General features: G+C 39.6%; 1 protein-coding gene across 2 annotated transcripts in view; it reads right to left on the bottom strand.

Annotated features, from left to right (window-relative positions):
* Positions 1-17,159, bottom strand: part of UBE2E2 (ubiquitin conjugating enzyme E2 E2) — a 384,777-nt gene extending 367,618 nt beyond the window's left edge. Inside the window, exons 1-3 of one of the 2 annotated variants that reach the window (XR_003680001.2) lie at positions 17,005-17,147; positions 11,562-11,745; positions 3,427-3,477 (exon numbers count right to left, since the gene is read on the bottom strand). Coding sequence is in view for 1 of the 2 variants with exons in the window: in XM_024115184.1 (XP_023970952.1) it covers positions 3,427-3,477; positions 11,562-11,737 (227 nt within the window). In the remaining variant the exon portion in view is untranslated. Of the gene's footprint in view, positions 1-3,426; positions 3,478-11,561; positions 11,746-17,004 lie in introns of both variants that reach the window. The other variant, XM_024115184.1, reaches the window with a different exon arrangement.
* Positions 17,160-17,652: the final 493 nt, after the last annotated feature.

The following is a 17,652-nucleotide window of genomic DNA, read 5'->3' as shown; positions in this document are numbered from 1 at the left end:
CCACGACGAAGAGTAGCCCCCGCTCGCCGCAGCTAGAAAAAGCCCACGCACAGCAACGAAGACCCAACACAGCCAAAAATAAATAAATAAATTTATTACAAAAAAAAAAAGACTAAGCAAAATACATTCTACTATTTACAGAGACTACTCTAAGTATATAACCGAATTTCACACAAATTATGTACAATTTTCTATGCCCACAGCCCTACAGACCTTGTGATTTTATGAACACAAACTGGTTTCTTAGATATATCATAAAGTTTTGTTTTTAAACATTAATTCTAATGTTATAATATAAAAAAGAATTAATTTTACGCAGCCTAAAAAAAAAAACCAGTATTATTGCATTTTTACCTCAAAGACGATAAAAAAAAGTGAAAAGAAAACCAAAAAATGTATAGGCAGGTGTTTCCTATAAGAAGAAATAATGTAACTTATTGTCAAAGTGTTTTGTGCATGCTCTTTTAAAAGATTAAGTTTGTTCAAAACCTGATAAAAAAAAAACCTTAAACAATACTCCAGTAGAGGATAAACACATGCTAGCTAGTTCCCGCAATACGAATCCAAGAACTGCTTACCCGGACATCACATAAGAGACGCACTGAGACTCAGAAGTCCCATCTCTAACCTGACATACACACAGAACTGGGCTGTACTAGTCTCTTAAGTTCCAGAAAATAAGAATAAACCACACTCCATGTGGAAGGTGACACACACCCACCCTCACCGAGACAGCTAACAGATAAAATCCTTCTCCACTCGGATTGCCTGAACACACCAATGCTTCCCCACACATGATCTTTACCTGCGACGGTGAGTTAACAAGTACCCAAGCCACCAAAAAGCAGAGCTGTGAGAGGCACGTGTCCCAGGAAGGGTAACACACAAAGGGAATACTTAGGCGACCGGGGATCCTCACTCTATCAGGCAGATGGCTTTAATTACTACACTTCTATAAACTAATTCATTACAGTCAGTAGGACACACATGAAGACACCACAGCACTTTTAAAAAATCAACCACAAAAGCACTGTTAACCCTGTGCCAAAAACATGCCCAACCAAAATTGTTCTACCTTCTCTTTCTGAAGATAGTGACTACATTCTCATTGAAATATAGATGGGCAGATTTACTATAAACCACAATCAAATATTTGACACCCAAACTCCAAAGGCCACAGCAATCCACTTAATACAAGCACATGAACGTCTAAGTGAAGTAGCGCAAGCACGCAGGGAACCTGAGGGTAATCACCACTTCCCAGCCAGCCCCAGCACAGCGGATCCTTTGCCACAGGGGAGCACCACAAACATGAAGGTGGGCATGATCTTAACGTCTGCGTGATCAGTCCAATCAACTATTTGGGGATCAATAAAAGGAGCTAAAGACACTTTACCAATAGTCCTTGCTTCTAAAGCAAATTTAGTTACCCAATCTTCACATGGTTAAAAGGATTTCATTGCAAATTTCCAAAAGCCAGCAAATCAACCAAACAAGGTAACTTTCCTACAATGTTCTATGTCAATATCTCAATAAAAATGGGGGGAAAATAAAACTAAGTACGTGTCTTTCCTGAAATTGTCTGAGGGGCTTATTATGTGTGACATCTACATTTTTAAATGTAAAACTATTACAGATATTTTGCTTACATAACCAGTAATGATACTTTAACTAAGGCTCAATGAAAAAGTAAATCCCCAAATTTCAGATGACACCATAGTTAAGCTTTTCTTTTTTACATTAAATAGAACTATGGTTCAATTATTTAAGTTTATTTAAGTAATAACCATTATGTAATTCCTTTCACAGACTCTTCAGTTTTCATGCATGTTTGCAATATACTGGTTTAATCTAAGTTAAATTATTTGTAGTAAGTCAAGGCTAAATTAGACTAATGCATTAGAAAATAATTTATGATAGTAAAGTTGCAAACAGTCTAATCATCACAGGATATTATATGTGGATTTCATTTATCAAAAGTGAGCCTTAAACAAGCTCATCAAAACAAAGCAATTAGTTTATTTTGCCAAGAATCTGTTGTCAAAATTTAAGCAAATAAGTGTATAAACTAAGTTCACATATTTACCAGTTCAGTTGTTTGTAAAAAGGAACAAAAATAATATATGAGGTAAAACACAGTTTATTTAAAAAAAAAAGATTCAAACCATTAAAACAAATATTATCCTAAGAAACAAGGGATTTTAGTTTAATTCAAACTGAAGTTTTTCCACAAATCAATCCACTTACACAAATTGGCCACCAAAGCCTAAACAATGATCTGTCATCTGAAACAGCTTTGATGTAACATAGTCTTAAGTGTGACAAAAAAGTCTTAGTATTAAACAGTTTTTCCTAACAAAGAATCATTTGTTCTAGCTGAAACTTTCTTCGAATGTTATTATTACAAGTTTATATACTATATATGACTCTCATGTAAAGAACCATATTAAATTCACCACAAACATTAAGTCTTATTAGAATTTTTCCTACACAAAATAGCTGCCAACTAGGCACAGAGCCATCTGCAAAACTTTCACTTTCACTAACAACCATAGTTGCTATCTTTGCTTTCATATAAAAACAAAATCAGTGAAATCAGAAATCACACCCAACAACGCACTCAATATTGGAAACCTGCCCTCTCACCTCTGATGCACACCACCACCAATTTAAACGACAAAAACTCCACGCTGGCCTGGTTTCAACACTGAGCTCACGTCAAAACAGAAAGAAATGTCTTAAAACAGCCAAACAGCCATCTTGCAACTACTGCACCAGATGCAAGATACTGTTTAAGGTGGGAGATAGTTTCTCTCCTCTTTCCACTACGTACCTGCACGTCATTAATCATTTCTGGGCAAGCACTTTAACTTCCTATAAGTAAACTCAGACCAGAAACTTGAGGGTATGTGGTCATAAAGGAGAGAGCGTTTTAAATTCAACCTGCCTCCAATCACCCGTTCTGACTTAGTCATAAGCCATGACGACAAGAGGTAATGTAAACCATGAAGAACACTGTTTAATGTTCCAGCACTTTAAAAAATCAATTTCCAACAGGATAACAACTGAATAATTATCAAATAGCAAATATTTTAGCCACGCTGTTATTGCACCATTGAAGAAATCATTTAAAACCCTCACGCCTCTTCCACCAAAAGGTGACTGTATGTGTTACCCTATAATTTCACTACCTTATTGTTATTGCATTACTCTTTTTTTTGGTGACCACTGCAAACATACTTGCAGAATATCCCATTTCCGCAGAGACAACCACCACCACTGTCTTCCACGGTCATTAAAGTCCAAACCACAATGATGTTTTTACTAACTAATCAGGCTACAACAAGAACAGTTGCGCATGAGACCAACAGTTCAATTACCTCTTCTGCAAAAGATACAAATAAATAAAAATCCGTAAGTACTTACCTACAGTTGGGAGGCGGGTCCAACGTAATTTCTGCAAGTTCCTTCTGAATTCTTCAAAATAAAGACAAAGAAAGTTACATTAAAATGTCTTCACTCTTATAATATTTCATTAAAATTATACTTTTACACTAGTATTTCCCATTTGTATGCTTTTAGTTTGAAATACTAATACTGTATAAATCATCATATACAATACCAACAAAGTAGTAATTTCTGCCACAGTTTTGACAATGCGCCTACAAAGAGTAACGAGACTGGCCACCATCGGTGCTTGCAGCCTGTGTTAGCAACACTATGACTTCAATGAAAACATCGTTAAGCCAGTGCTAACACTAACCAAAATTTCTAGTTTAAATTGGAAACATTTGCCACACTATTTATGGATCATTCCAACTTCTGATCTGTACTAGAACATCCCATATAGGATGGAAAAATGATCATAGTAAGTTGAATCCAAGCATCCTGATTGAGCCAATCAACTGGTGAAGAAAGGATTATCGGGATCTCATTCTAACACCCAAAACCGCTCTTAAAGTATAAATGGTATTATTCCCTGAAACCTCTAGGTTGGAGCAAGTTGAGGCTTTCAAGTTTCAATAAGCCTTACTAGAATTCCTTCATTTTAATGTAACTGCATGAGCTTTGTGCAAAGGGGGAAAAAAAAAAGAACTTTTATTTTAAAAACCTGTTTTTGCCCTCATGAGTTATTGTCATCTTTTATTTTTAACTACACCTAACCCCCTATACATATACAAAAGCTAACAGTGCTACACTGTTTTGTAAGAGTATACTTAGCAACCTTCTATCATTCATGTATTATTAAAAGTAGGCTTTGTTAAGCCTAATTTTTTTAAATTCTCAAAACCATTTCTTCTCCTCTGCCTTGGTTTTAAAATATGAGATTCACTAACTGCTGGATGCCTGCTCTTTTGGTAATGACAGGTGACTAAAGTACCATAGAAAAATAAGAATTTTAACAAAGACATTTATTCTCAAACAGTTTCATTCTATGCCTTTTTCAAGACAACAAACGGAAGCTCAGAATTGGTGCAAATCCCCCAGAAGGACTGCCACCAACCTCCCAAATGAAGCGCATGGTCCAGATACGATGGTCACTTCTCTAAGCCATGTGACTCAGGGTTGCGGAGGCATTATGAAGTAGAGCAAGACTAACAAATTTAAAGCCAAAAAACCTATTAATTCTGCTATCCCATTAATTGAGGATTCTTGGACAAAAAGACTGCTCACACCTGCTCCCTCTCTTTAGGCCTCAATTTTCTCTCCTATAAAATGAAGAGGTTCTAACTAGGACAAATTCCATGACCTCTTATCATTAGAACATATGATTTCCTTCTAATATGGACTCTGTGATGTGTTTATATGCATTTAAAGTACATATGGCCCAGAATTAAATAAGAGAAATCTCAAAGATCTGATATAGGAGAACACCCTTTGTGGATTTCACACAAAAATATAAATAAAACAGGCACTTTAAAACAAAATGGGGGGGCTTCCCTGGTGGCGCAGTGGTTAAGAATCCGCCTGCCAATGCAGGGGACACGGGTTCGAGCCCTGGTCTGGGAGGATCCCACATGCCGCGGAGCGACTAGGCCCATGAGCCACAACTACTGAGCCTGCGCGTCTGGAGCCTGTGCTCTGCAACAGGAGAGGCCGCGATAGTGAGAGGCCCACACACCGTGATGAAGAGTGGCCCCTGCCTGCCGCAGCTAGGGAAGGCCCTCGCACCAAAACAAAGACCCAACACAGCCAAAAATAAAAATAAAAATTAATAAAAAAAAAAAAAGATACTTTACCTTAGCAATGACTTCTGAGGACTTAAAAAAAAAACAATAACAACAACAACAAAATGGTCAAGTCCAGGTTAAAGACAGCAAACTGAGAACACACACTTTCACCTCCCACTCCTTCAGGACCCCATGGTAATGGCGGCGGGAGCAGGTGGAGATACAAAAAGTGCAAAAAGGAATAAACAGCAAAGAAAAAGGGGTGGTCACCAAAGGAGGAGATATTTCAGTGTATTTCTGGAAGACAAAGCAGATGGGTGTAGATCAAACAGGTTGAGATGGTCAAGAGGGGACTGCTATTCGGGGAGCAGGGAGAAAGACATTGAGAAATCCCAGAAGACATTACATTTTCTGCCTAAGAAAATCAAAGATCGAACAGGAAGGAAACTGAAACGTAAAATAATTTTAATCATGTAACAGATATTTAAGGGATAAAACAGAAAGATTTGACCTATTTCACCTAAATGCTATGACTCACCGGGGAGCCCTGAGATCATAACATTGGACTTAGAGGCAATCTAATCCTAACACCGCGTTTGGTCTGGCACTAAATATTTAGGTAAACGTACAGACAGTTTATTGGCCTTTTACTTACAGATAAAGCGCAGAAGACAGGTTGTAGTTGCACTACACAATGAAAACGTTACTAACCTTGAAGATGTGAAATTGGGTGTAGCTAATAGAAACCAACAGAAAGTGGACGAGGGGGTGTGAGTAGATGGAAAGAAGAACAAAGGTACTAATATCCCCATTTTACAAACTAAGGAACCAAGGAATACTGTTGAAATGTGAGGGAATAAGAAATAGTGGCTTAACTATATCATTTAGTTTAGAAAGACAACCAATACTCTTTCTTTTAAATATAACTATCATTAACTGGGAGGAGGGAAAAAAAAGAAAGCAGGTGAACAAGCTAAATCCTCAAATTTCATAGCAAGGAGACAAAAGATATTATTTAAGTTAACAATTCAACAAGTAGGTATATGCATATGATTTAGGGTTGTGCAGAAAACCAGTAGCAGGACAAACCAAAGACAGCTAAAGGAATGGAACTGGGACAGGGAGAGTGTTTCAACAGAAAACTGTTGCTTTTCATTAAAAATGTCTCTGTGCTGTTTAATCTGTTACCAGAAACATGAATAACTTGCATAAAATTTTTCTATTTAAGTACAGTTGACTTACAATATTGTGTTAGTTTCAAGTGTAAAGTGATTCTGATAGATACATATATATATATACACACATACCTATATAAGTGTGTGTGTATACACATATATATACTTTCGTTTTTAAAATAAGAGGACCAAAAGAACAGGCATTCAAAAGACTATGCTTAAACTGTCAAAGAAAACTATTTTTAACATAAAAGAACTTCTTTGGGATCTTCAAATAACTCATCTTGCTTTATACTTGTACTGTCTCTTTTGGTTTGAAAAATTGATGTCATAATTTTGTCACATAATTCTATAATGGAACTTGAAACCCCTCCAGATGTCTATAATTCTAAATCTAATTATTCAATACAAAAAGCAATTTATAAACTTGCAATTGATAAACTTGACAATTCTGAGCAGTGAGTCAATATACTATAATATATTTTGAGCCACTGCTACCAAAGAATGGCTGTATTTCTCTTGAGAGAAAAGATTATACTAAGAATTGCTATTTAAACGGTTGCAAGATGTCCTGCTGTTTTCAATAACAGCAATTCAATTCTATCTCAAAAGTTGTGATCATGGTATGTATTAAATTTCTCAGGCTTGACACGCGGGGTAAAGAAGGCAGCTATTTCAGGCACTGTCCCTTAGGGTGACGAAAAATGAAAAAGTATCAATAATTCACACTTACCGTGTATCTTTTACATGATGATCTTAGGCAATTAAATAAATCTCACAGAATTTTCTAAGTATTACCGTTTTATCAGTCCCCATTTAGGAAACTAAGGTTATTAACTGTACACTGGTAAGGTGAAAAGACAAGCAATTATCTTGCTAAGTCAAATAAACAAAAAGACCTCTCCTCTCTCTTATCAGAACTTTTAAGACAAAATTCTTTCTTGAGACATAAATCAACTAGACAATTGCCTAACTCGAATTTCTGTCCAGCAGTGCCACTTCCTTAGTCGTTATGATACAGAAGTCAGTGACTGCACATGGTTACGAAGACAAGTCAGAAGCAAAATACAGACAAAATTTCAGTTTGTAAGACTTCACCCAATACCTTAAATGTTCCAGGAATGGTAAGAGTATTTCATGTGACTGTCATCTGCTAAAAAGAAAGGGGAGTGGAGGACGGGGGCCACAATCATGATTCATTCAGCCTTGACTGAAGAAAACGGCACCAAAACGACACAAAAACGGAGGCAATATGAAACATTCATTTTAACACCAACATATTGGACTTACGGTTCAGAAAAATGAAGCGGTGTATAGGTATTGACATTTTTAAAACACAAACATATTTTAGGCTAAAGAAAATTCAGTAACTTACTCAGGGCCAAGCAGGACATGAATATATGACATGGGGATTCACAAAGATATTTGCTTAACAGTTATTATTTTAAAAAACCTTCATCCACTTAGATGACTTTCTATATTCCCCTGCCGTCTGCATTCCTCAAAACCTTCCAAAATGAACTCATTCTCAAGAAGAAAACATCATGCAACTAATTACTAAAATTACTAAAATTTCTTAAATCTCAAAGTAGTCTCTGAATTCACCCAGAAAACACAGAGCCATTGCAAGTAATAAACCTAGAGTTTAATTCTGAATGGTGATACATACCACGTACCTGTGAATCCAAAAGACCACTGATTTTTAAGACACCCTAAATTAATGATTGTGCGCATCAACTGTAAGATGCATCCTGATTTCAGGAACATTAAAAAGTTTTCAAATGCACATTCAGAATCAAGAAAATACAACAATTATGAAAGATTATCTATAAAGAGTATTACTTCATTCTTATGTGGAAAACAAACTTAGATGAGCCCATATAATAAAAGTTCACACTGGAATACATGTACACTGAAATCAACCTTTCAACCTAACAAAAATTTAGAGTCTAAAGCTAAGTATCATCCCTAGGACAGTATTATACTGTATCCAGTAAAATCACAATGTCCACTCTGAACAAAGGTAGTATGCAATAAATGTGATTTAAAATTCACATTTACAGGGACTTCCCTGGTGGCGCAGTGGTTAAGACTCGGAGCTCCCAATGCAGGGGGCCCGGGTTCCATCCCTGGTCAGGGAACTAGATCCCACATGCATACCACAACTAAGAGTTCGCATGCCACAACCAAGGAGCCCGCCTGCCGAAACTAAGACCCAGTGCAACCAAATAAGTAAATAGATAAATAAATATTTTTAAAAATTCACACTGACAGACAGTACAGTCAATTCAATGAAGAGCTCAAAATAGATGTTTTATTGAATTGACTAGTCCATTTAATGAAATCATCAAAATTTGTTACTTCAGACATAGTCCAACTACAAATAAGACAAATATATATATACAAAACGAATATGATTAGAGGTATAGCGTTATCGAGAGAACAGACCGTAATAAGAGCATGCCAATTTTTTAAGAAACAAATTCAAGCCAAAGAAGAGCAAAAATGCACCAAAGAAGTAACTAAAATCTCCCTCTTAACTCTGAAGAAGAAATTAATTTTTACCATAGTTTAAATAAAATTCCCAGGAATTCCCTGGCAGTCCAGTAGTCAGGATTCTGCACTTTCACTGCTGGGGCCCAGGTTCTATCGTTGGTCAGGGAACTAAGATCCCACAAGCTGTGGAGCACGGCCAAATAAGTAAATAAATAAATTTCCCATTTAATATTTTCTGTACCCAACATTACTTTTCTGTAATACCTGAAAACTGAAATTTTTTTTCAAGAAAACATGTTTCTATACCTAATTATTAATTCTACAATTATAGCACATTTTATGCAATTGAACATCTATGTGCAAAGTACTTTTCTTGAGTTACTATAAAAATCTGAGTTTTTCTAGTTTAACAAATAGCGTTACGTCCTCAGAGTTTAACATATACCTCATTTTCCTAAAGTTTATCAAATGGACTTGGAGAAATATCACTGTAGACTTTAACTGGCTGTGAGGACGGGACCGTTATTATCCCCATTTTACAAAAGATAAAGCTGAGGCTTAGAAATGTTAAATTATGCATCTAATATCACAGAGAGACTAAATTCCAGAACCTAGAATCAAACCCGGATCCAGATGATTAACTCTGGCTCACAAAATGACACTATTTGGAAAAGACGTCTCATCTGAATAAAAATCATTTATCAATAATAACAAGTTAGAATTTTATTTTGAAACTGCCTCTAACTTGGATCTTCTGAACACATTAGTACTGGGACTCTAATCTCCACAGAAGATCCAACTCCTACAACAAACTCAAGATCTAAGGCAGCCAGTTAAAAACTATTGTGACCCTGTTATGTTAGGCACTGTGGTGAATTAAAAAGATGTAAGTACCTGCGCTCATGAGTCCCTATGTTTTCCTCAGTTGTTAGAACTTAAGCAGAGATGGTGGGGGGAACAAAATTAACTTCACTATCAACTAAATTGGGGAAAAGGAAAAGGGAAGAATTAAGTTTTTTGTATTGGGTTTTTTGGGGGTTTTTTTACTTAAAAAATTAGCAGTGAAGCAGCATTTTTATATTTAAAACAAATAGTAAATGAATAAGTCACTTCAGACACTGTCCCGTAAACCACCCAGAGACCGTCTAGAGGAAGGTCATCAATCACAGTTTGGAAACCACAGGTTCACAAGATTATATCTGTCAATGGAGGGATTTTTTTCAGCCAGGAAGCAACTCAAAAGACCCTTCTTACTCTCAGCAGTGCAGTAATACCAATTGCTATTATGAGTCAATCAGACACTGACTGATTAGAGTTTCTCCATTTACATGGGCCACAATCTGTACTTGAGTACCTCCTACCTACCCACACCCACACCTCCTTTCCTTCATCTGAATGCCCTATTTTCTCCATCTCCACCTTCTTTATCTGCTCTAACTCCACCCCCATTTCCCCACAGCAGGGCATTTTGTGTTGCCACCAGGTCCACTAGCTGAGGCCTCCTGGATTTGTAGTGTGACGACAGAAACAAACGGAACCCTTTCCCCATGCTGGCATATTCGAGTATAGAGGCCCGAAGGTTTAAAGTTCAAGGCTACCTGACTGTTACACAGCTCTTTCAACAGAGGTCAGGGATCAGCAGCACACTTCCGGAAAAGGGAAACTAAGTACCCTAGTCCCTTAGAACGGGCTGCTCACTGCACACCATCACTCTAACGCATCTCCCTAGAGATGCGGAGTCACGTCCTGCCAGGGGCCTGAGAAGGTTCTTCCCAATCCTGTGGACTGACTAGGCCAGAGAGAAACAAGGTCCGCTAGCCCACATGGTTTATAATCTTTGGGATGGGTTCCCCCTAATTCATACTACCGAGTAAAGTATAAAGCTATCATTCAACATTCAGACATTCCACTATGCCTAAAATTTAGACTGCTTTTCTTTACACTTCCTATTTGATATAAAAAAGGAATTAAAACAAGAATAGTACATCACAGGACCAGGAAAGATTCTACTAAATTCAATTCACCTTTAAATTATTTACCAAGAGATATTCTGTAATGTAACAATATTAGAGCAGATTTGTCTGCTGAGTCCAATGACATGCCAATCATCATAAGCAATTGATGTGGCAATAGGGAATCACTCAAATATCTTCCTTCCAGATCTAGCTATTCTCTGGAGAAAAAGAAAATCTGTATCAAGACTGAACCACTGTCTAATATGACGAAACCAAGATGCATTTGTTACTAAACTCCTGCGTTTCTCACTTTACTAACAGGGAGTAGTAGGAAATACAGTACCATCCAATAACTATTTCAATGGACTCCCACTCTTTATTCTCTGCTACTGAACAGAATAAAATATTAATGGTCAAGGAACCATAAATCAAATCATCACACTTTTACATGCATTTTCCTATACATATTCACCTAACAATACATAAACACACACGCACACACACACACACACACACACACACACACACACACACTATGGATATGTACTTTATAAATCTGCCACGCTGTTTAACTGACTTTAAATACCAAAAAGTTCATATTGCATACAGTTAAAACCATGAAAAAGAAGTAATCTTGAAGACGAAAGAAAAGTCCATGAACTTCACGGTCCACATCCCAGATAAATGACTAAATGCAAGAGAAAGATAGAACTTAAGATGATAAATTGATACTAAAACCAAAGAGGTTACAATAATTAAGGTACCTTTTAGCACTAGTTGACAATTTAGCAGCTGTTTTGCTGGATATTTTTCCCTCCTTTTTCTTGGGCTGAACTTGTTCTCTTTCTGGCTCTTGCTGGACACTTTCACGTTGGTCTCCATCAGAACTTCCTCCACTAGTGCTTGGACTGTCATCAACTCTTTGTGCCTCAGTGGACATTTTAGATCCTGGATTAGAGAGTTAAAAATCATTTATTCAGTTGTGGGAGGACTGCAGTAAGGTACCTCAAGAAGAGAGAGACAGTGAATCTTAGAGGAACCAAGGAAAGCTCACTATAAAATGAATGACTTGGTCACTTTACAAAACAGCTTTGAGAGTTGCCAAAACCTTTCTTTCATCCATTCCAATTGTACTGAGGAGAGAAATGAAAAGATACAAAATATATACACAAAGTGCTCATAGCAACATTATTCATAGAACCAAAAAGAGGAAACAACTCAAATGTCCACTAACTGATGAACAGATAAACCAAGTGTGGTATATCCAAACGATGGACTATTACTCAGCCACATTAAGGAATGAAGTATAGTATCTACATGCTACAACATGGATGAACTTTGAAAACATTATGCTAAGTGAAAGAAGCCAGTCACAAAGGACCACAAACTGCATGATTCCATTTATATGAAACGTCCAGAATAGGTAAATCCACAGAGACAGAAAAGTCAATAAGCGACTGCCAGGGGCTGGGAGTGAGGGAAGAATGGGAAAGGGCTGCTAATAGGTGCAAAGTTTCCCTTTGGGGTGATGAAATGTTCTTAAATTAGATAATGGTGATGTTGTACAATTCTAAATATTCTAAAAACCACTGAGTTACACATTTTCAAAGAGTGAATTTTACAGTATGTGAATTACATGGCAATAAATCTGTTACCAAAAAACCTGAGGGCCTACTGCCCACCAGGCACTATGCTAGGCCCTTTGGTCCCACAAGCATGAGAAATCTGATCCAGTGGGTAAGCCAACTTGCTAAGTGCTGTAACAGAGGTCAGTAAAAACAGCCACAAGAACAGAGGAATGGGGCACACTTTCGCATCAATATCACATGAATACATCCTCTGGGCTGGGCTAAGGTTAAAATCCTCTGAACCAGTCAATTGTTTGAAGTAACCTTTGTGATAACAGAAGAACACAGAGGCCTCCATGACTCTAGATAAAAACTGAGCCGTGTCACAGTGCCAGCGCTGATCCGACAATACAGCAAGCAACCACGTCTCACAGGAGATGAAGGCTGTATGGAAACACTGAAGGATTCTTCCCCCCACCCGCCCAGTCTGGATGAAATATCCCTCAAGGCTTTCAAATTCCCTTTGCCCTGAGTTCATGCTCCACAAGCAACTCCGATCACCAACTCAATTTCCTCAATACCTTGGTACACAGGTATTGTAAGTTGTTATAACCTAGATAACACAAAAAAAGCGTCAGTCCTCTCTTCGCAACTGTCATTCTATCATAATCAATTTCTGACTTTGAGTACCATGAATACATCCCTTGTGACCCAGCTGGCTTAGAGTTTACTGACAAATCCAAAACCAAACTGACAAAACCCACACCCAGACTCTCACGATGTTACTGTCACCTCATAACCAATTGAGATGGTGCAGCTACCTTCTGAGGTACCTCTTCTTTAAAACACAAAACTACCTTTAAGAAGTGACATTAACAACACAAAATATACCTTTAAGAATCACAGATAAATGGGACAAATTCCTTTTGAAAAAGATACTATGTTATTCTCAATCCAATCAAGACTTGAAATAAAACTGCATTTGAGATTGAGAATAAGAATCAATATGTAAAAGAGAGACACCTCAAATAAAGCACTGTTTTTTATTACTATAATCGGTCCAAATGTATAGCTAGCTGACAATGATTAAAATTCATCATCACCAAAGATTTAACTTGTAGCTTGCTCTAAATCAAAGTGATTTCCTAATACAGACCTTTAAGTGGCTGAAATTTGTATGGTAACACAAACCAAAAAGCACTGCAAGGGAACGGAGGAATCAGGAAGTACAGGGGGTGAAGAGACAACAGAAACTCCTGAACATCTTCAATAAGACAACACCCAAACACAGCACCACCACCCTCTCACCCTCAACGGCCCCCTCCTCCATGCAGCTCTGAAACACACAGGGAACCCTGACTGCTTTTCTCTCTACCCTGTAAATGGAGAGCATGAGTCTCCACAGCCATGACATCTTTTATGAGCACTAAAGTCACTTAATAGAATCCTGAAACACACAGGGAACCCTGACTGCTTTTCTCTCTACCCTGTAAATGGAGAGCATGAGTCTCCACTGCCGTGACATCTTTTATGAGCACTAAAGTCACTTAATAGAACCCTGAAATTTTATATCAGTATGTTTCACATCTAGGTCTAACAGTCCTAACGTATTTCTTGCTTTTTTTTCCTTTCATTGCTATTTCACTTAAATTCTCACCCTTGGATTTAACATTGATTTTTTTTTCAGCTTACTTTTTTCAGTAAAAAAAATATATCAGAAGTTTAAAACCTTGTAAGTATGTATATAAGAGCATGTTAGATAGAGCAGATGTGCATGGGAGCAAGAAAGAGAATAATTCTCAGAGAAAGGCCCTCAGATACAGCAAAATGCTGCTGGCAATATTTTGAGATATGTGAAATGGGTGAGAAATCATTTTATACGTCTTAAACCAGAAGCAATCCATTATATGACAAACATATGGAAACCTAAATAAAATTCTTTTTTACTGAACCTCCAGCTTCAGTTTAATAAACTATGCCTAGAATTTCAGTTGTATATTACATTAGCTATAAAGCTACACATTCGTCTTAATAGTTTTATTTATGTGTAACTACATAATATCTAATAATGCCACAAGTACATATAATTACGTAAAAGACTACTCAATGATAATCTGAGCCATAATCTGAAACCCAAATTTCAGAAACTGCTCCAGAATATCAGAAGACTAAAACTAGTCTCACTAGAGAACTATTAAATTACCCAAATAGATGTATAATTTCTACAGTTTCACAATAAGGAAAAAAGATTATTTCCACTTTTGACCTAAGATACCTTATTTTGTCCAAATCTTAACCTACACATGATAAATTCGCTCAAGGCCACGAATAACCACTATAGAAACTTGTAGAAACAAAGTTTTCATATCTTTTTCAAATATCAAGAGTAAGGGGAAATTCTGTGGCTGTTGGTTTTTGAATGCCTGCTAACAGAAAAAGTATGGGGAAAAATTAAGTGACAACTAGTCTTTATGAAGAAAAAACTGTCTATAAGCATTTTAATTAGTTACAAGATTGGTGTTTTGTCTCTCAAAAGTACAAATGAATGAAACTTCCTGAATTAAAACTCTCTAAATGTTATCTTCTAAATCAGCACTTTAAAATCATCTTTTAACATTAATTCCTAAATAGCTAATTTGATCCAATTATCTAGAGTGAAGATAAACTTGAATCCCACCGTTATAAACACAGAGCTACTCTTCCATTATAGTTTCAAAGATATTAAGATACTTAAATTTATATTTTTGCTTTGTACTCAAAGTAAAACTTGGCTTCCAAACATAAAATAGTAAAGTAGAACTTTCCTCAAATACAGGTTATATTAAGAGTTTAGATATCGTTCTTTCTTCAACACACAAATTACCTAAACCTGAATTAGCTATGTACTCCATGTTGTAAATTAGTCTTGGAAATTAGCAACATCCAAAATGAAACTCACATGTTCCATAAAAATGAAATAATTCGGCTATAAATATTACTGATAACATAAAAACAACCACAGTCACTCCATAAATCCGGATTACTGTCCAGATAAGCCTTATAAGTGTACCTCACGGTATAAAACTGCAAAAGCAAGTGTTCCTTTGAGCTTTTACAGCAGGAAAACGCATAATTCTGTCATCTGATTTCTTGCTATTTGTCTTCCCATTCACGTTTCCAAACTTTTCTAAAATGTAAAATAATTTATATTATATGCAGAATATCTAGCAATAGCCAGCTTTGCTTTGCACTTACCTGCAAAGATATTTATGCACGAAATAATCGTGGAACACCCAAGTTTTGAGGAAAAGGTGCTATGTCCTGGAGGGGAGCACCTTTCTATAATGGGGTATGACATTATATGAAAACCCTCCGTCATTGGCATCAGCCCACATACAAAACTCTAAAGAGCCAAGGAGCATCCAAACTGAGTAAACACAAATATTTAGATTCCCAAGGTCCAGACTGAATTATCACCTATTCAGAAACATACATATTTAGGAATCAGGGATTTTAAAACAACAACAACAACAAAAAAAACTAAGAAGAACTTAAAATCTTTCTCAAAGGCAAGATACTCTTAAGGTAAACCCTAGCATTTCCTTTTGTACTCTTAAATAGAAATATTTGAGTAGACGCTCAAGAATACACAAGGCAAAACGATGAATCTTGAAGACATGCAAATAGGTCTAACAGCCACCGAGCACAGGATGAGGTCTTTCTAAAGCGGCCTTAATTTCCTTAAGGGAAGATGGATTGGACATTTCTGGTCGGTCGTGGGAAAAAAAACACAAGAAGCTACGCTTTATCTTCATTAGAAATGGTAAAGGGCAAAAGGATCAAAACACTAAGAGAGAAGAGAGAGGGAGGGGGGGAGAAGTGGGGAAGGCGGGGGGAGAATCCAGTTTCGAACCAGACCAGTGGGAGCTGCAGAGAAGAGGTTGGAGAAAAATGGGCTTGGGCTCCAAACTGTGACAAGCGCTGGGCTTCACAAAAGACCAGGACAACACACACTCCACACCAGTGCAAACACAAACACACCCCACCGGGTCTCCAGGCGGGCCCCGGGGGTTGTGGGGGGCGGTGGGCAGACCCTGCACTCGCCCGGAGAGACACCATGTGCTGCAATTATGCAATTAGTGAAAATAGCAGAAGACCGAGCCGGGCACTTTCCACCGTGACATTTATCCTGTACTTTTGCAAAGACTTAGTTCCAGGATGCGGCTGGAGAGGGATGGGGAACCGAGAACGGAAGGGGGTAGAGGATGGGCAGGGAGGGAAGAGGCAGGAGGAGGGGTGGATGGGGAGGAGGGGGAGGGGTGGAAAGGGCGAGAAACCGGGGCAGGAGGCTCGCGGGAGGGGACGCGGGGACGGGGGTACGCGGGGCGCGGGGAGGGAACCGGGGCGCGAGCGGCGCCGAGGGGAGCGGGGGGTCGGGGCGGGGGCCCAGCGGGTACCTGAGGGAGGGGCGTCCGCGCAGGTCGCGGGCTCGAGCCCCAGCCCGGGGAGAGGAGTCTGCAGAGGCCCGGGGGAAAGGGGGGCGGAGGAGGCCCCGGTGACGGGATGTCCCCGCGGACCGTCCGGTCACCGAACCCGGACCCGCGCACCGGACCTCCCGGCCACGCCTGTCCCCGCCGCTCCCGCGCCCGCCCGGACTCACCCCCGGCGCCGCCGCCGCCGCCCCCGGCCGTTCCAGCTCCGGCTCCCGAGGCTGCTGCCCGCGGCTGTCGCTGTGGCCGCCCCTGAGTCCTGGAAAGTGGAGCCACCACCTCCGTGAGCTGCCGCCGCCCGGCCGTCCGCGCGCGCGCCCGCGACTGCGCGTGCCCGCGCGCCCGCCCGGGAGAGACCGCGAGAGCGCGAGTCCCACGTCGGCCCGCCGCGCCGCGCGCCTCCCTGCCCCCTCCCCGCTCCGCCTCTCCTCCGCGGGCGCGCGGCCGCGAGGGGGCGGTGGCGGGCGCGCGCACGGCGGGGCCCCGCGGCCGAGCGAGAAGGCTGGAAGGCGGCGCGGAAAAGTGAAGTGACAGCCGGGTCCCGGGAGCGGGCAGCGGCGAGGGTGGGCGAGGGGCGTCCCATGGAGAAGGAGCGGCCGGGACCAGGAGCGGGGTGGGGGGTGGGGGACAGAGGCTGCCGGGCGGGCCGGAGGGAGGGGACGCGGGGACCTTGACGGGCACGCGCATTAAAGGCAAACACTGGCGGGGGGGTGGGGGGAAGGGGGGAGTTGCCCTAAGGCGAAGCAGGGGCGGCGTGTTACCCCCGGCCACCGCGGCCCTGGCTTCACACTGGCCTCGAAGCTTTCTCGAAGTGGCTA

Source organism: Physeter macrocephalus, chromosome 1 (assembly GCF_002837175.3).
Source record: "Physeter macrocephalus isolate SW-GA chromosome 1, ASM283717v5, whole genome shotgun sequence".
Taxonomy (NCBI): Eukaryota; Metazoa; Chordata; class Mammalia; order Artiodactyla; family Physeteridae; genus Physeter; species Physeter macrocephalus.
The sequence above is the reverse complement of the archived record's forward strand: the minus strand, read 5'-3'. Positions and strand labels throughout refer to the sequence as shown.